This window comes from Calliopsis andreniformis, unplaced genomic scaffold (assembly GCF_051401765.1).
Source record: "Calliopsis andreniformis isolate RMS-2024a unplaced genomic scaffold, iyCalAndr_principal scaffold0048, whole genome shotgun sequence".
In the NCBI taxonomy this organism is placed as follows: domain Eukaryota; kingdom Metazoa; phylum Arthropoda; class Insecta; order Hymenoptera; family Andrenidae; genus Calliopsis; species Calliopsis andreniformis.
In genome coordinates, this window is record NW_027480457.1 from 866,926 (window position 1) to 887,993 (window position 21,068).

The 21,068-nt window shown below is 35.0% G+C and overlaps 1 protein-coding gene and 1 long non-coding RNA gene across 3 annotated transcripts in view; both read right to left on the bottom strand.

Annotated features, from left to right (window-relative positions):
• LOC143187527 (ciliary microtubule associated protein 1A-like) overlaps window positions 1-18,312 on the bottom strand; it is a 53,472-nt gene extending 35,160 nt beyond the window's left edge. The window contains exons 1-2 of the mRNA XM_076391744.1: window positions 18,264-18,312; window positions 17,726-17,938 (exon numbers count right to left, since the gene is read on the bottom strand). Coding sequence (XP_076247859.1) covers window positions 17,726-17,938; window positions 18,264-18,312 — 262 coding nt within the window. The remainder of the gene's footprint in view (window positions 1-17,725; window positions 17,939-18,263) is intronic.
• Window positions 18,313-19,072: 760 nt separating this feature from the next.
• LOC143187545 (uncharacterized) lies at window positions 19,073-19,853 on the bottom strand. Of its 2 annotated transcripts, none has more exons than XR_013003224.1 (3): window positions 19,767-19,853; window positions 19,399-19,455; window positions 19,073-19,306 (listed from the first exon to the last, which is right to left on the bottom strand). It is a non-coding gene; the product is annotated as an uncharacterized LOC143187545 (long non-coding RNA). The 2 variants fall into 2 exon arrangements; XR_013003223.1 differs by lacking the exon at window positions 19,767-19,853 and adding an exon at window positions 19,651-19,710.
• Window positions 19,854-21,068: the final 1,215 nt, after the last annotated feature.

Below are 21,068 nucleotides of genomic sequence, written 5' to 3' on the forward strand. Positions count from 1 at the left end.
TGAGTCAGCGACGGTAGACCTTTTAGAATTACCGTGAGTGGTTTTTCGGATTTTAACAAATAAGTGTGGAACTGTAGGCCTCTAGCTATTAGCGTTTTTTAAACTCAGTATAGTCTTGTACCTCATGAAAATTTAATCTAACCTGATCACCCAGGAATTTGAGATTAAATTTATCTCCTATGGAATTATTTAATTGCTTCGCTAAAGAAATTACCCCGTGGGCACCAGCATCTCTTGAAGAGGGGAGAGGAACGCTCCTGTGGGGAGGGTTTCTGTGTTACTACTGTCGGAGGGATGACAGACTTGTTCCTACATATCCTTGCTACACTGCTTGAGTTGTGTTCATTTACCTTCTAAAAAAACTCAGGATTAAGGAAATCAAATCTGTTTTTAACCAGAATATTTGGCATGTATGAAGTGGGTCGAACTTCAACGTCCATGTTACCACTATTCCCTGAGTTTCGGGTCTTGTCATCCGCTTTCCCTTTCTTACTGATATTGCCGGTCTGTTGACTATTAGCAGTACCAATGCCCGAAATTTTTAGCATTGAAGACGTCCCAGTCTTCAGTACCAATGGCTCCTTCGAACTTGCGGAGCAATACCTGTGATCAGAAACGGTAACATCTACGAGACACTCGTTACTGTCTCCTACACTAATCCGTTATGCCTTTCCTTTCCCTCACGAATTTGTCTGCGATTTTTTTCTATTACGTCACCTGACAAAACAAACTTGAGTATTTTGGCGATGTGACACCCCTAAGAAGTCACACCTAGAACGATGCGAGGGCAGGAAGAAAGAAACTTCGAAAAAAATCGTCAGTATCGATCATGATTTCCGCCCCTGAATGGTACAACGTCTTTTTTTTTCTGCCGCGGAGTGCCGAGGCAACGTGGAAACCGCGGAACGAAAGTACTGCGAACAGTAATTGAATACACCGCTGCAAACCGTCAATTTCTTCCGCCGTATGGCGAATCGATTATATGAGACGGGTAGCGTACTGGTTCCCATAAATCGAGAACACAGACGACCAATCCGATCGCGCCATACGGAGCAAGTGTTGGAGGCTGTAGAACGAGCTTGCCACCGCAAGCATATGTGACATAAGCCGCCAATTCGAGTAAGTACAATAAATTAATACCTATAATATATATAATACTATTTTTTTTATTCTATCTTACTATTAATTATGTTTTCTTCTCTATCTTTATACTGGATAAATTTATTACGTAACTCTTTCACAGTTTATACTTTCTAATTTTTTTCTTCATCAATTGGCTTTTGCCCGCATACAAATAAATAAATAAATAATTAACTAAATAAATAAATAAATAAATATGTTCACAACTATACGATCCCAGAATGCGCTCGACGGATCGCAATAAATTGAACTTAACCAGGCAATAAATTTCTTCTAAGTCTAAATTTACTGCTCCAATTAACTAACAAGGGAATTACCTGAAGTGATAATCTTCGATTTTGATGTAACTTTGTAGGTTGGTAGAGAAGCCAAAAATATTCGACACGTATTTTTTTATATCGGCTATATTCGATGTTAAAGGGGTGAAAACCGCCCCCAAAGTCGGGGGTGGAAAACATATTTGGTTTCCTATCTCAAAAACTATTAGGTACAGAAAAAAAGTGTAAATTGGGCGATTACGTATTTTTTTAGCAACGAATCCATCTGCATAAATAGTTTTTAAAAATACCGATTTGTTTTGTTACGAGCTGAGGGCTAGGTAGTCTGACCGAGGGTCAGGGTTTTTGGAATTTTGTTATTGTTTCGTGGACGAATCAAGGAATAACTTTGCACTCGTTGGGAACCACTTCACGGATGTGGACGAACCAGTGCGCAACGGCCAACACCGGGAGCCACCTTAGGTTTAGGTAGGTTTTCGTGAACGAACCAACACTCAACTTGGCAAGTATCGGGAGCCACTAGGATAGAATAAAGACTGTGGACGAACCAGCGAATAACTTTGCACTCGCCAGGAGCCACGGGATGTGGACGAACTAGTGCGCAACGGCCAAGACCGGGACCCACTAGTAAATTAGAAAAAGAACTTTCGCAAGGATTGCGAAGCTATTAGTATAGTCTCTGAACTTTCAAATTTATAATATATCTCGAGCATCAAAGATATAATATTGTGGGATCGTTACGCGTTCACTTCTTATTGGATTTAGGAAAGGTTTTGGTTGAACTAAGTCCAATTTAACAAACCTTATAAAAATATGTATTATTACGAGTTTAAATTTGACTCAAAGGAATACCAGTGTTTATGAATTCAAATGTCGCGGAACTAAGTCCTCTCTCTCTAGATTACGCACAAAAGTATGTGGGGGACGCGTCGTTAAGACGCGTAATGCTCGATCTTGCTTACAGTTTAAGTCACGTACTACACTCGAACTGGATTGGAAATGAGTTCGCTAGACCGAATTTCTCGGCCTTTTTATATTCAAAAATCTATAGGAAAAATGGTGGGGATTTGACTGTATCGCAGAGTTTCCGAGAAAAGTTCGATGATATTAAATTCAAGGAATTCTATTAATTGGATGCAACGGAAATGCCTATCGGTCCTTGCCTGGTGACTTCCAGGCAAAGTCAAAGGTCTCGGAAGGAGCTTTGAATTGAGCCCTTTCATAGTTGCTTTACGTAACTCGTCTGGACTCGTAACAGTTTGAACAATATATTGAAAAATGTCATATTTTTGTTAATTTTTCAGGTAAAATGTTAATCGATTTTCTCGTAAATTTATGTGTATATACTGTATGCCAAAATACAAGATACGGATATTTTGGAATTTTGAGTTTTTGCCTTATAAGCAAAATAATTACATTCACAGTTTATCCGTGTTTTCTGTGGAAACGAGTCCTGAAACGAATTATTCCGGGAAAATTATATATTTGTATGATGTTTTCACCATTATATTGTAATATATGTTGTAAATAGTTCAGTGAAACGTTAAAAATAAATGCACAGCTGATGATGATCAGCGCGAGCGCGGCGAAAAACTGTTGGCTGAAGCAAAAATTGTAAACTTATTTGCATTACTGTTTATGTTGGCTTGAAAGGTTTCTATAATTTCTTGAATTGTTCAGATTTTTATCGCCGCTGAACTACTCAGGGGGTCGGAGCAGATAACTGTCATAAAAAGGATAGAAGGCTTAAAGCGTCAGTTACCTGTAACTGGCTCACGACCTTAAGCCTGCAAGTATCAGTATTACTTACTACGCCCTCCCTACTTTAATGAGGGCATAACGACGTGTCTATTGAGTGTGGTATCCTTTGTCCATCGTACATAAATTTGATTAGTTTATATTTACTTCTCTCTTTTTGCATATTTTTGTACATCCCGTTTATAGCATACTCATGATATAATTTCTCCTTTTTCCTTTAGTTCTTCTTGATTACTGCATTTAAACTATTTTGGTTATTAATAGTTCTGCTTTTGCATTCGCTATGGAGATCGACCCCGTGAATATAATTAATTTACTAATAGAAACTAATAGTTATAATTCTAATTCAGTGTGATCCCCCTTAATGCCAAGGAAATTGAGTTGGCTTAAAATATTATTCATCTGATTAACGGTTACAGACAGGCACCATTTCTAAATATAGAGACTGATTGTGAGCAGGAGTTAGTATTTGACGACCTGACGGAAGAGACAGAATTTGCATTATCAAATGTGGAATATGAACAAGAATTAGATTATTCTAATACTTCCATAGTGTCTACCGATGACAATCAGGAGAGAGAGCAGCAAGAAGTAATAGAATTAGAATACAAAAAGAACGCTGTTAATTTTTGGAGGAGTGGTAAAAAGGGACTAAAATCTTTTAGTGCTATTCAAAATAGATATAAGAAAGTGAAAAGTATGCAGCAATTGTACAGGTGGGAAAAGCAGATCACAAAGGGTGGACATCGTTTATATAAATTAAATGCTATTACAAACGGAACGAGTGGAAAATTTATAGATGCTAGAGATCGAAAGACAATAGTACACGACGCTGATTTAAAGCGATGGACATTGTAGGAAAATATTAAAATGAATTTAGAAGGTTTTCAAGTTGCTAGTCATTGGCTCAACAATTTTAAATATAAATACTGTATTGTTTCAAGGAAAACGACCAAATTTCTTTCGCAAAATTACAGCAACCAGATAGCCGAAACAACCGCAGCTGCAGATAACTTTGTAACATTAGTTAAGAAATACTGTAGCACTCACGGAGAATAAAACATATTCAACAGCGACCAAAGTGGTTTTCAACTGGAAGTCCATACTGGTAGATCCCTGTCGTGGAAAGGTATAAAGCAAACAAGAGGCGTTAATACATTCAATGTCTTCTATGACACATAATTACACAATTCAACCTATAGTCTCAGCTAATGGCAAGTTACTATCACCACTTTTTATAATATTAAAAGAACTAAACGGCGAATTAGGATCTCGATTTCGAGAGACAATGTTTCAAGCTTCAAACGTTTTTGTGCAGGCTTCATCTTCAGGGAAATAAACTAAAGCAATTTTAAAGACATGGTTACAGGAGGTATATTTTTCGCATACTTCAGAAAAATCTGTACTTCTCATAGATTCGTGGAGTGGCTATGATGAGCACATGATGCACAGTATTATCCCAGCAGGAAGGACATTAGAGTTACTAAAAATTCCAAAAAATACAACGTCTATTATTCAACCATTAGATGTGTCCGGCTTTCGTATTTGGAAAAATTTCGCTACAAGAGTTTCGGATTTAATCATAAGTTTAAATGTACAGATAAAACTACACCACAGAGACACCATAATAAAAATGCAGTCACTAATTGATAACTAGTTATCAGCTCCCAGGTCAGGCCATTATTTAAATATGCTTCGTTTCAGAGCGGTTACACGGATAATAAACCAGAGCAATTTGATAATGCAGTAGATTTCTGTTTCAAAGAGATATGTAGCATGATATATTCCCACTGCAGCGATGTGACCTTCTTAAAATGTTCTTGGTGCCTTGAACATTTATGCTTTCGCCATTTCTTTTAAGATTTTCACTGTTGTGAAAATAATGTTACTTGAAATCATACATTAATCAAATCTCTTTACAGAATAAAGGATACACTGCAGTCGACCTCGTCCTCCAGAATAAAATCAGCTCCTTTCAGAGCTCCACGTTTTCAAACGTAGAGGACATTCATATTAACAGAATATAACCATGGGTTATAAGTCTGTGGAGTGTGTAATAGTCAACTCGCCCTTGCTTCACTGAATTCGTTGTTAGTGTGTATTGTCTTTAGTTTTCGTAGCTTCCTCTTTTCTAGTTTTGCTATTTCTAGACTGCTTCTTTTCCTTCAACTTTCTCTCCGGTTTTCTCTCCTCTCCGTTTTCCTTCTTCGTTTTTTCTACTATCGCTATCTTTCTTTTCGTGTAGTATTTAAGTGCGGAATATTCTAAGCGCGGGACAATTTGCTCGGAGCAGCCAAGTCGGAACGTTTTAAGATTCCTGTAGCTGTTATCTGAGTGTTACAATAAAGTAATTGAGAGCGGAATTAGTTGGAGTCCTTTTATATTATTCACCTCAAGTCCTATTGTCTTCATACTTGTAGGCTTAAGGTCGTGAGCGAGCTACAGGTAACTGACGCTTTAAGCCTTCTATCCTTTTTATGACAGTTACCTGCTCCGACCCCCAGATTAATTCAGCAGGGATAGAAATCTGTACAATTCATAAAATAATAGGGACCTTTCAAGCTAACATAAACAGCAGTGCAAATAAGTTTATAATTTTTGCTTCAGCCAACAGTTTTCCGCCGCGCTCGCGCTGATCATTATTAGCTGTGCATTTGTTTTTAACGTTTTACTGAACTGTTTACAACATATATTACAATATAATGGTGAAAACATCATACAAATATATAATTTTCGCGGAATAATTCGTTTCAGGGCTCGTTTCCACAGAAAACACGGATAAAGTGTGAATGTAATTATTTTATTCATAAGGCAAAAATACAAAATCTCAAAATATCCGTATCTTGTATTTTGGCATATAGTATCTACACATAAATTTACGAGAAAATCGATTAACATTTTACTTGAAAAATTAACAAATATACAGTATGTCCCACGAAATCCTGGACAGTCGATTATTTGCTAACCTATTAAAGATACGAAAAAAGTTTTTATATGAAATTGAATGGCAAGAGGGGGCTGATTTATTGGCCGTAACAATATTTTTTTATCATTATTGTTTACAGAGATATGAAAGTTAAGTTTGGTTTTTTAAATGGGATTATATATATATATTTTTTTATCAATAGATAGTACGTTTCAAGACGAATTCCGCAAACATTAATGTATACACCTTTTTTCAAATAGTTTTTAAGATATTACGCGTAAAAGTTTACTGATTTTCGGTGGAAGATTTAGGCCTGCCGTTCCTACCACAGTCTCTTCGTATCACTTTCAAGAGGCACGGTTTAACACGTTGCGTGCGGGGGTAAAAAAATGGTCGAAAAAGTTTTGTCCGATTGTATGCTAGCGCGCGGCAGCACCGCCGGATCAATACTTCTCCGGGGAAACGGGCTCAACTCGATAGATCTACTCTGTCGCGCGTCGAACGTGTTAACCCGTAGCATCTTAAGTGTGGTCGAGAGTCGAGACTCCCTACTGTGCTTCCTGGTCTCGCAGATTTTCTTCCACCGAAAATCAGTAAACTTTTACGCGTAATATCTTAAAAACTATTTGAAAAAAGGTGTATACATTAATGTTTGCGGAATTCGTCTTGAAACGTACTATCTATTGATAAAAAAAAATATATATAATCCCATTTAAAAAACCAAACTTAACTTTCATATCTCTGTAAACAATAATGATAAAAAAAAATTGTTACGGCCAATAAATCAGCCCCTTCTTGTCATTCGATTTCATATAAAAACTTTTTTGGTATCTTTAATAGGTTACGAAATAATCGACTGTCCAGGATTTCATGGGACATACTGTATAACATTTTTCAATATATTATTTAAACAAATAGGTATTTTTAAAAACTGGTTATGCAGATAGATTCGTTGCTAAAAGATACGTAATCGTCCAATTTACACTTTTTTTCTATACCTAATAGTTTTCGATATAGGAAACCAAATATGTTTTCCACCCCCGACCTTGGGGGCGATTTTCACTCTTTTCAGAGCCACATTGTTTTTAAACGTAGGAACGAGCTCGTACCAAAATAATCCGCGAGCGTGGGGTTTTTAATTCGGCGAGTTCCCCGGTTGTCAGTTGTTAGGAGGTCTTTTAATGAAGTGGTCAGGTTAGTGACCACGGAGTGTGATCAACATAAGGTGTATTTCTGAGGTGCCGTATATGTGTGATCAGCATATCGTATGCTACCACTAGTTTATCCCTCAGTGACCGGGATCGGCAGCACGACCCAATGGAGCAGGTGTTCAAGCAGCAGGTGAATTCTTCTTCGAATGGGTGAGTTTCGACGAGAACAATATATGTTTACTTTTTTATAACATAATGACGTAACAGAGTAACGTAGAGACCCTGAATTTCTTGTACAAGGCTCGAGCACGACGAAGGCAAAAGCTACGTGTAACCTGTGCATCGTCACTAGTCGACTGAACACTCTCTGGTTGGTCGATGTTTTTCGTTAATAACTCGTTAACTAAGCTTCAAGGGACATTTTTGCAAAGAAAACCGTTTAACGGTTCCCGCACTTTGTTTAGGACACTCTATATACAGTGTGGTCCGTCTAACTGTATCATCTGCAATATCTCGCTTATTTTTAATAATTGTCAAAAATGTTTCAGATACAAGTTGACTGATTTTTAAGGTTTCGTAATTTATCATAACTGGCTTTTTCGTAAGTGAACGCATAGGGGAACGCATCAAGGTCAGCAGTATATTTTTAAACAAATTCAAATGTTTTTTAAGACACTAACTGACTATTTCCTACAAAAAAGTATTAACTCTTTTATACGGAAATACTATTAGCTTAGGGAGTGGTAATGGTTTTCCTATATAAATGGGTTAATACTTTTTTCCTAGAGCATGTCCAGTTTGATCGATTAATGTATTAAAGAATATACGAATTCATTTAAACAACATTGGAGACCTTCATATGTTCTCTAAACATTTACTTATGAAAAAGGTAATAATGTGATAGTATATATCCCTCGGAACCATTCAGCGTGTATTTTAAACATTTTTTAATATTATCAAAAACAAGCGAGATATTTTAAATGACGATCCGACTTCGACAGTCCCGAGGAAGGCAATAGTAGTCTAAACCTTATATATTACACTGTTATTTATCCCCGGCAGCGTGGCTGGGACGTAACATACTTTTAGGTAGAATTCCTTATTCTACTGGACTTTATCATAAAGAAGCGAGCTTCTCATTTAAAATAAATGTATTACCACTCTAGTATAAGATTTTTGTAACAATACATCAACAATACACCAACGATACTCGAAATTGTAGAGATGAATAGGAAGGATAGTTTAGTAGGACACCTTGTATAATAGGTGGTATCGTAGACGTATTTTGTTGTTCACTGTCATTACTAACGCCAATGACGAAAACATAATGTGTTTTCTACATCCACCTCTAGAAAATTGCAGAGGGCACACAAAAACCAATAATTTATCAGGAAGTCGGTATATCAGAACGTAAGACACAAAAGTCCATTAAATATCCGATTTATCCTATACAGGGTATCCCAAAATAATGGGACAATCCGAAACTTGCTTATTGTTCATGCAAAAAGAAATTGAAAAGTTCCTTACCATTTTGCAATTTGAGGCTCCGTTTCCAAGATATTAGCATTTGAAAATTGGAAGTTCGACTTCCAGGATAAGTTGTTTAAACGGCAGACGGTGTTGACGCAGCGACATGTGTTCGTAGTTCATAATGTTATACGAGAGACCCGCGTAAATGTACGCAAATTGGGATACGTTCAGAGATTACATGAAGGGTTCTTATTATTCTTTCCTCTCACTAAGTTATGTTCTTCTACCTCCCAATCACAAATATGAGTTCTTCATCAGATCTATCACATAAACAATCCATTCTGCTTGTCCCTCTAACGGGGAACAACTCGTTCAGCAGCAAGGCGCAACCCGGCTCCATAGTAGGACTCAGAGAGTGAAAAGGCTAAACGACTCCGTCATGTCTCTCTCAAAAAATTGGAACACTCTAATGAGTGAGGGGACTTAATCAATTATAAAAACATGTCGTCCGTGGCAGGAAAACTTTTAAAAACAAAAAGAAGGCTTGCTTCAGAAAATTTGCCGAATCCATCAACATTCATACCAATCCCTCCTATGTCTGGAATACATGTAAAATATTTAAGTGTTCCAAACAGGATTATGAAACTGCCTTAAACAAAATCAGTCCGGCTTGGGTTCTAACTAATCTATCTCGTTTCTCATCCCACCAGGAAAACGAATTCCTTAACCACTCCTTCGACTCTATTGAATTTAATATTGCTCTGGATTCAAAGAGATCCACTTCTGCCCCGAAGATTTGCAATTTAATGTATGCCGCTCACGAATTCCCGCAAAATTGGAAGCACTCTTTCATCCATTTTATGAAGAAGGCTGACGGTTGAAGTATCAGACCTATCTTCTTAATCTCTTGCAGTTGCAAGTTGTTTGAAACTATGGTCAAAAATAGACTGGAATGGTGGATTGAAATCAATAATTTTCTTCCTCCTAGCTAACATGGTTTCAGAAAGGGCAAATCTTGTATTGACAATTAAGTTCGTCTCTCACTGGAATCTGATAAAGCCTTCTCTGAAAATAAATTCCTACTTGCCATGTTCCTAGTTGTAATTGGAGCGTCCGACAAAGTTAATGTTGACATCCTCATCTCTAAACTTACTCTCCTGACCTGCCCTCTGTCGTTTCTTCACTTCATCAAGTTCTTTACTCACGAGAGATTTGTTATTTCCGAATTCAATAGTGAGCCCAGGATCGTGTGTAAGGGAGTGGCTCAGTGGGGAGTTCTCAGTCCTCTCTTATATATTTTACATTTTTTATATTCATATATGTTACATATATTTATATATTTTACATTTTTTTAGCGACATTACCAAAAATGTTTCCCGCAATATATATACCTTACAGTTTGCTGACGATATAGCTGTATATACGAAGTCCTCCTCACTAGATTATGGTGTTTCTTCGATTGAAAATGCTATAGAGTCGATTAACTTTAACCTGTGTGATCTTGGCTTAGATTTACCACCCGGAAAAACCAAATTCGTCTGTTTCACAAGAAAACGAATTCTTTCTGGATTCTTAGAAATTAAAATCGTCAACTGTTTCATAAAGGATTGCCCCTCAGCTCTTTTTTTTTACATTTGACCGCGATTTATCCTTTAAATCTTATATCGACATTATGTCGAAAAGATGTTTCAGAACCTTAAACATTGTTAAATGTCCACGAGGAACCTGGTGGGGTTCCGATCCGGAGACCCTTCTCACTCTATATAAGCGTTTCTTTCGTTTTGTTCTTGAATAGTCTTTTCTATAGTAAACGTATATTTTCTATACTAAACTTTCCTACTAGTAAACGTTGGTTGGAAAAACTTGTAAGATGTGGCTTCGACTACCGTATCTGTACCCCTACCAATATTATTATGGCGGAGTCCGGTTTGTTGCTTCTGGAGAGCAGAGCCAGAAGAATAAATAGTAATCGCAGGACAACTGGTGTATTTATCGTCATAGTTTTGATACAGTTACCAGTTCTATTCCCTTTGATGTCAGTCTAGGACATAATGCATCTTCTTCTCACGATGCCAACTTCACTTTTCAGTCTCGCATTAATAACCGTTTGAGTCCCAAGCAGCGTGATCGCGCTCTTCAGAAATTGTGTTGAAAAATTCCAGTACATTTTAAGTGCTGTAGAAAATTGACGGTGCAGTCACCGACTGTTGAAATAGCGCGCTCAGATTTACTGACGCACGTTCATCACACAGCTCCTTTTTTTAATGTAAATAATACAAATAAAATATTTTTGTATTTCATTGTTACCTTCTCAATAATTTTTATCGAACAAAACTTGAAATATTTATAAACTTACAATACACATATATAATAATATAGATGTATTTCATAAAATAACGAATTACAAATTAAAAATATTTTTTGTTATGAACAAACAATTTAAATGCAGAGTAACACTTATAATTTGTAACATCGGTGTTCATCAAAACATATTGAATGAATTCCTTTTTTACATTGCACACAGATTAAATGTGATCTTTTTACTTCATTTGTGGTGCTACAGACTACACATCGTCGCAAGTTACGTTGTGGCAACTTTACTAAACCAAATGGTTTTTCCTTTACATGACCATGTGCTTTCTTTTCGTTCATCCACTCACACTGAATTTCAAAAATAATATTCGAAATAAAATCTAATCGACTCATTGCTTTACTGTCAATTCTTTCCTTATTAATTATGTATGCATTTAAAACCATACGGCTGATTATGTTAAAGGCTACCTTTTTCCAATATTTAACTGTTCTTCGTTCTTCGAGATAGGTATACAGCATTTTATCTGATTCATCAACACCACCCATGAAGGCATTGTAAAACTGAATGATAGAGGGTTTTGTCGAATGTATTTCTCTTCCATTTCGACTTTTTATTATTGTCAGATTTTCATCTTCTGCTTTCATTGAAATTAATAATACAGGATTGTTTACACTTTTTTTCGCGATACGCACAGAACAGTACTTCATTCTTTCGAAAATATTTTACCTCATTTACATTAACTTCTTTCATGTTATCGGGAATACATTTCTCATTTCTTCTAATAGTTCCAGTTAAATAGGTATCCATAGAATATAAATATCTAGCTAAATCAACGCTAGTGAAAAAGTTGTCGACAAAAATGTGATGCCCCTTATTCAAACAATTGGTATCTTTTAATAAATTTACCACAACAGCATATCCAAGTCCAAACTTTTTTCTATCACTAGTAGTTATTAGTTTTGCACCTTTATAGGAATAGAACGCCAAACAATATTTTGAAACTGAATCATACAGCATCCAGTATTTTATGCCCCAACGATGATGTTTTTTATTTGGCAAGTGTTGGGTTATGCTAGAATGACACAGAGTTCTAACTAATGACTCATTTAATTGATAATTCTTTATGTGGTTTATAATGTAATTTAAATACTCTGTTAGCATGTTCAACAAGTGGCTTAAATTCTGTACAGGTGAACTAGGTGGAAAGCATACCTAGAGAAACACTTATTGAAGAATACGTCCGATTCCTTTGCCAACTGTAATAATTGTGACGGCGCGATGTGAAAAAAAACAAGAATCATGTTATCTCGCACATATTATATGTGCAGAATATAAATTATGACAAGCGCTATCGCGCCGATTGGGATTTGTCGACATAAAATAGAAGAAGCGCTATCGCGACGCTTGGTTTTTTTCGTATTCATGTAGAGAAAGCGCGGTCACACTGTTCAGGATTTTTTGACAGTGTGTTTTCAATAACCCTTGGGATTTAAACGAATAATCTCAACGCCGTATCCATCTTTACGGACGGCAGCAAGATTTCTGACCCTGTTGGTGTTGGTTCGGCTTGTATATGCTCTGAACTCAAAATATGCATAAAGCGAGCTATTAATCGCAATGCTTCAATTTTCACGGCAGAGTGTATTGCTCTTAATAATGCTCTTGATATCGCTTATTCCACACGGGCCACAGTTTCCTTATATTCTCGGACTCCCTCAGCGCCTTGTCGTCACTGTAGTCACATAAGCTTAACATCAGAATCAATCTATACATTCTCGAAATCAAAAGAAAATTCTTTCTCTTTCATTCTACTTCCAACAATAGATTCATCAAATTTTTCTGGGTTCCATCACACGCGGGAATTGAAGGGAACGAAAGTTGTATGCGTCATACGACTTGTTTGTACTTATTTGTATGTTCAGCTAGATAAGCCCTTTTAAGGGCTTACATGCTTTAATAAAAGAAATAAAAAAAGAAAGTATGTGGCAGGTAGAGCATAGTCTGAACGTGTTACGGTTTTCAGTTCATCGCATACTATAAGAAGAAGGGCTTTATCCGTATCATTTGTACCACGTCCAAGCTTGACAATCGTGCGATAAACCTGTTAGGTTAGAGTTTTGCACGTGACTGTTAAATATATACAAATATAATCGACACATTTTAAATAAGATTTTGTGGACAGGCGAAAGTACATTTACAAGAAATGGTGCGTTCAACTCCCGAAATTCGCACGTGTGGAGATATGTAAACCCGTGCGAAACTCACACAAATAATTTCCAACATCAATGCACCGTCAATGTGTGGGCAGGGATAAATTGTGGAAAACTTGTGGGATCGTTCTTCCTCCCTCACAGATTGTCCGCAGAATCGTATCTGGATTTCGTTATGAAACAATTACCAGGATTATCAGAAGATGTTCTGTTGAATATTAAACCACACTTGATTTACCAGCAAGACGATGCTCTTGCTCATTTTGGTCAACATATAAGAAGATTTTTGACGGAAACGTATGAAAATTAGTGGATAGGCCGAGGAGGCCCAATACCTCGGCCACCGCAATCTCCGGATCTTACGCCATTAGATTTTTTCTTATAGGGCTATGTTAAGCAAAAAGTACACGCTACGGCAGCATATATCGGATGCGTTCGATCAAATAAAGACTGAAGATGTGTGCGGTCGTGTGCATGACTCCTTATTAAGAAGATTACAAAAGTGTGTAGAAGTGCAAAGAGATGTGTTTGAACACTTTCTATAAAATAATTAGTATTTATGTAGTGGATTTAAGAACTATGAAGATGCGTCAGCAGACGTGTTTGAACATTTTCCTTTTTTTTCTTTTAACAATTAGGTAATTAAATATACTAAACACTATACCTTAAATGTAAATGGATTAAAAAGCTATGAATGTGTACAGTCAACTATAAACTTTGTGTGAGCGTGCATCTACGCGAGTCTCTTGTGTGACATTACGAACTACGAACGCATGTCGCTGCGCGAACACTATCTGACGTTTGAACAGCGCGCCCCAGAAGTCGAACTTTCAATTTTGAACAGCTAATGTCTTGGAAACGAAGTCTTAAATTACTAAATGGTGAGGGAGTTTTCCATTTTTTTTGGCACGAGGAACTTGCATGTTCCGGGATGTCCCTCTATTTTGGGACACCCTGTATACTCGTCTGTGGTCCCAGAATTATTAAAAATCCGGTCTGAGAAAATAGGCCCCATAATAACCGACGGGAACCCCCCCCCGTACTTCTGAATTAGAATCCTTCTATATTCATGCTAACAGAACTAAGAAGAATCATAATAAAACCGGCATAAGAACTATGTTATATAAAATCGTAATTGATATAGAACTGAGAAATAACAGTTATATAACGAATAGAGAATCGATATTACATCGGCAGAGCCGAAGAATCGAAACCAAAACCGATATGCTTGGAAATATCGGCCCTATACATGCTATAACAGTCATTCAGAATAAGAGTTATTCATAACTGTTTCAACCAGAACCGATATACAGTATTTTTGCGATAGTGGGACTTTGCAGCGTTAGTGGGACTTTAAGATTTGGGACTTGGCGGTGGAATTCTCTTGAAATGGCTAGAATTAGGGGTTTCAGCTTTCCATCGTTAAGCTATCTCGCTTCCGTATAAGTAAGATAACACTGATGTTTAGCATAACTTCTTTATTTTCAGTTTTTCGTCAATGAAAATTTCACAAACTGACTCGCGAAATTTTTGCAGGGAGTCGAAATCGATATGATTACGGTTACGGTAATGGTCTATGAAAAATAGAAATGTTATGTTTAATCTTCAGAATCGAAGTGTATGAGAGGCTTTTTTCTCAACATTACGGTTGAAACCGAAATTCAGTCAAATGTCACGATTGCGGTACCTGTCTGCGTGATGAGAGAAATGCCATCTTCTATTATCGAAATACATCATCGCTTACTTTACGAATCTTGTTCCCGTACCGTAATTCCGTAGGACCGAAATTCTACTTCTAATGTCTGTACAAGAACATTTGGTGACCCAAAGCGGTTGAGTATCATAATCTTGAAAGGTTTCATTTTTGGTTGTACATTTTTTGTTATGCGAAGTACAGCCTGTATGAATTTTATAAATTACATATCTTGGGATGCTTTGCAACCATTTGAAAGGTGGGCACTTCTCAATAATATATGAAATTAAAATATAAAATACCTATTTTGTAAAATACAACAAGAACTATGTATAACTTCTGATACAAAAAATCAAGATCAAAGATACACTAAAGGTCATAGAAGATATATTTTTTATAATGTACAAATATTGTACAAGAAACACACCATACATCAAATTATTGCTGAATTTCTTTTGAACTATTTGATAAAAAATTTTGAAAAGAATCAGAAACACGTAAGTTATCGAGCCACATATTATGGAATTTGTTCAGATTTTTCAAGAGAAATTCAGCAATAACTTGATGCATGCTAAGTTTCTTGTACAAGCCTCGAGAACGATGAGAATAAACGCTACGCGTAACTTGCGCCCGGTCTGGACGGCCGAACGCTGGCTAAAGACGCTCTCTGATTGGTCGATGTTTTTCGTTAATAACTTGTTAACAAAGCCTCAGCAAACATTTTCGCTAAGGAAAAAGTTGTTTAGAATCACCCCAAGAATCACCCCTTAAATTATCGGACACCTGTTATCGAACACCTTGTATATGTACCTATTACGATATGGAAGAAAATTTAGTTGCCATTGAACTATACGAACTGTATTCAATGCAATACAAAAAAAGAAAGAATGAACGCGACAATAATCCACGTGGACGAAACAAAAATTATTTTATCACCTCTTACCCTGAGATTAGTGACCTTCCGACTACTGCCAATGAGATGTGTTAGAAGGCGATTAACAGTTATCGTTTCTCAATAATAGTGCTCTTATACCCAAAAAATAAACACCGAAAAAATTAAAAGTTTTCCCTTCTTGATGAAATTCTTAAAAATGTGAACATAAGTATTTCCATACACATTTATAATGTATTCCCAACCCTATTTATAACAAATAAATAAGTTCTGGCTGAACTAGAGAGCTCTTTTACAAGTAAGTATAAAATAAAATAAATGCTTTTTTCCTTATGACCTTCATTATTATTTTTATAGAAAGTTATAGTTCTCGTTGCATTTTACAAAATGGTCATATTATATTACGTTATTGAAAAACAGCCGTCCCCTCCGAATGACTGAAAAATTTCCCAAGGCGTTTAATTTGCAAAATTCATGTAGGCCGTACTCTATGTAACGAAAATGAAACATTTCAAGATTATGCTACCCGCAAAATACGGTCATAGATATGCACTGTACAGATATTACAAGTAGAATTACGGTACCAGAAAAATAACTGTAAAAACACCGATAATGTATTCAGGTTTCTATTTCAGTTTCGACTTACTGGATTTTTTTTTATTAAAATGACACCAAATATGATATATGTAATTTTGACCATATTTTCTTGTTAATAAATGCTAATAATTTATTCTCTTTCAATATTATTTTTAATAATATTCTAAAATCGTCTTGTTAGCCACATATAATTTAAGTTTGTTAGTATGAGTAGAGTACATACGGAAATCAGTGAACATGAAAACGTTTGCTCTACACGTTACGGTTTGATAAAGCGGTTTTGTCCACTTTTGACTGTATTACTTACTTTTTGTTGTTGTTTATTTAGAGCAGCGAGTATGTACCTTTAAGGCGAGCAAGCGGTTTCAAGGCCGACTTTAGCAGCGTAACAGCAGAAAAGAGAGCTGTCGAAACTACTTTAAGGCCGTTCATCAAGGAGTGGGGAAGCCGTTCGGGCTAGGCTGCTGACGAACTCACGAGCGATTTCGAGCATTGCCAGACGCTCGCGGATACTCTTCTTGAGCATCACTGACGTAGAGGTTCTTTTGACCAGATGTTACAGTCAGTGAAAACGACAACAAACATGACATAATTTGGACCACTTGTAAGTCACGAAGAGCGATATGTATGTAGATAATGAATGAAATGTTAACATTTATTCAACCGATAAATATAATCAAAATCATATCATATTTGGTGTCACTTTAATCAGAAAATTCTCACCAATATGTTAGTGAACTTTTCATTCACAAGAAATCAAAAATGTAGAACTTTATATTTTCCACAGACATTTTGTTAGTGTTGTCTCACCGATACGCAGGCATTTAAACCTCTTCGGGCCTAGACTCTCAGCCCCTCTCTTTTTCAATCACTATCTTTTTCTGTAATGAAAGTAAGTTGCCGAACCTCACTCGATGTAATTTGATACCAAAATTCGTAGTGTCTACTCGATAGAGAAACCGGGCTAGTCCCAAAAGTGGTACCTCTATCGCGAAAATACTTGATAACATTTTGAAATAATCATTTTCAGAACTGTTTCTAACTGTTTTGAAACAGTTATTTTTAGAACTGTTTCAACCACTGTTGGTAGCTTGAGCACTAGTACTGCTTCGGCATCTCGCCCGATTTTGCCCCGATCCCAAAAACTCGGGATTTCGCATACCTCTAGCAATTACCGACCTCGAAAACCTTAAATATAAATAAACCCAGATACCCATCCAACGTCTGTAATATCGACGTTCATGTAAATAATTGAGCTATAATACGTTGTTATGGACACATAAAAACGGTATTCACTTTTGAAAGGTTCTCTGCCTGCTATTGTATATGCAGGTGGATTATCTAATCCATAATTTGTAATTCCGGCAACATTATACTGTGGTCCAGGACCAATACTCCTTGTATGTATATGGGTACGCTGTCGTATACTATACGCTGGATTCCTGTGTCGAGATGGACAATGTTCTTCATATCCAACTAGAGGCCGCAACTTATATATCGGACCAGGGCCTATGTATATGAATGCAAACAACTATTACATGAACTGGTGATTAAATTATATAAATTTGAGATATATTATTAAGTAGTAAGTAATTTGCTTAATATTAATAATCAGGTTAACTGATATAGTAATTATATTATGTTCTTACATGCACTGGAAGTTAATAAGTAAAATAAATAATACATAAAATTTAATTAAATTTAATATTTATCATTTATAATAAAACTGAACATGTATGAATTAATTAATACATAAGAAAAACTATAAAGTTGAAATAGTGTGATTTTAACTAACATAAAATAAAATCAGTTATGCTTCTAAATTAAATCTTACCTTTGATCAGGCAACTCAATATCTTCTGTTTATTTTCTTTATTTTCCATTTTGTGTCATGTAAAATTGAGTAATAGTAATAAAAAAATAGCAAAAATCTGTAAAATACAAGAACAAAAGTCATTAAAAGTTTAGACTTTTAGAAACTACATTCACTGTATTTATAACATAATGTGGCATTACATTCACAGTTAACATTTATAAATAGAAAATAATGATTGCTGGTAACATAATGCTAATATATAATAATTATTGTATTTACATATATTACCTAAAGATATGCAATATGAAAACTATAATATGTAGCAACTATTGAAAATAACTTGTAAAACTAAAAGATATCATGTGACATAAACGTGCACATACATAAAAATTAATTGTAATGTGTAAACTTACAATAGGTATAAAAGACGCATTGCTAGTTTAGCATGCATGTACGTTGTCTCTAATGCATTACTTTTGCAAAACGAAAACAGGTTGGACATTATGTCATACAACATTTTGCGCTCGAATTTGGATCCCCTACAACCCTTTAAATATCGAAGGCTACGTTTGTTACATTCTGGATTTATTCTAATGTTACAATACTGTAGTATTGACATAAATATTATTAACAATTTACTGTTTAACATTTGTACCTGTTATCAACCAAATTCTTAATTCATGAATAATGAAAAAAGGAAAGGGAGAAAGTAAAAGAGAGAACTATTTCGTTTGTTTCGTATAAAATTCTGATGGTATTTGGTAGAATCCATTTATTATATTACATTTAGAAATAATGATCGTTCATTATATTTTAAAATACCCAAATGTAGCTATAATATACCACTAATGCATATTTAAAAATTTTTAAATATTGTGGTTATATTTAATGTGTTTTTGTAATCGATATAATTAACTAGCTAGCAAATAAAATCTGCCATAAACTGTTATGACATCATTCTTATTATCCAACATAGCTTTAACATGGTCCATAATTTTATTTCCTTGGTTTTGATTATTTAATTTATCTAATAGGTACTCAACCAATGAAAACGAATTTACCTGAAATACAAATACCTACATTAGTTTCAATATTGTGACTGTGACATGAAAATTTAGTTATATCACTTTATAAAATCTTTTATTGTACTTACCTGCTTTCAAATAGCAAATTCAAAATGCGCATATAATTGCACAAGGTTGTCTCCTTTCTGAAATGCAGGATATTGTACATACTAAAGCTACTAATTTAATTGAGAATTGTTAATAAGCCTGTCTTACAAAGACTTCTGCTTTAAATGTCAATGAGTGGAAAAACTTGTAAGCTAATAAATAATGCCTAAATGAATAAAATTATGAAATAAACATGACAAATTAGATTGAAAACATATAAAGTATTTTATTACCTTCATCCAAAATACGCAATCAATAATAATAATAATAATAATAAAAAAAAAAAAAAAAAAGGATAACCTCTATCTCTAACCCTAGTTCAGTGCTGTAAGAATTGAGGATTTCCTACCGTAACGTCGTCTGCCTTAGAGTGAGGAATCTGAGCATAGGATAGTTTCACACTATGGAAGAATATTCTTTAGTAGCTTCGTGAGGGATACAGCGTTGTAAGATTTTTTTTATTGTATATTTTGGACTTTTTAATCTATTAACAAATTTCCAAAATATTTTTGTTACAAGTTTCTAATAACCTAGTGTTTTTTTTACAATTATAGGTTCCGTTGGTATCTTATAATCACATTCATATTTATGTTTCTAATTTCGATTACACTTTTGTGTAATTCATTTTCAGTTAGAATTGTTAAGTTTGAAACTGCCATTATTTTATTGATATTTAAAGGTGGTTTCTAATTGGCTTTTTATAATTTTGGCAACAGCTCTTTTCTTCCATTCTTAAATCTTGGGCAAGGTCAAAGAACATAATCTATGTATTCGGAAGGGTAATTGCATCCGCATTTCAGACTTTGTATGATTCCTATCCTTGCTAAATATTTCTTTGTATTCATAAGACTTATTCTTAATCTTCCAAACCTAACTATGAAAGCTCTTGTAATTTCTGTTATATGAAACCATAGTTTTTTTCTGAGTGCATAAAATAGATTGTAGTATGGTTTGTCTTTATTTATAAATTGTAATTTGAAAGTATTTTCGCTTTCTTTCCACATATTTTTGGTAAATAATTCTTTAGAGTTAGAGAATGCTGCTATATTCTTCCTTTTAGTCTATTTTTGTAGCTTCTTTTCATAATTTATCTGCATATTCATTCTCTGAATGCCACAATGTGAAGGAATCCATAAAGAAGCTATCTTATAATTATTATTGGTTCTAATATTATTGAATTGTAGTATCTTAATCCTTCTTTTTATATATTTGTTAGTTCTAATATTCAAACTTATGTTTTCTTATGTTTCACTTAGCGAATTATTTGATTTCCTACCGTAGCGCTATCTGCTGCAAGGTGTGGAATCACAGATTATGATAGCTCCACTCACTAAAAGAATATTCTTTGGCAGTTTCGTAAATGATAATGAGGGATATACAGGATTTGAACAATCATTATCTCAGCGCTACGCTTATTATAATTTGGTACTAAATTATGTAGAAATATAGGTTAACATTCATTCTGGGTCGTTCGTCGTGTTCAATTAATTTGTGAGATTGATGAAAATAATGTTGTAATGTTTGAAGAATTTAAATAACTGTCTCTGTCTCTTCCTATTTTCACTCTATCTCTCTCTACTATCGCTGTCTCTCTCCATCTTAGAGTAAATATGCCTATCTCTTTCTATTTCATTCTTATTATTGTATATAA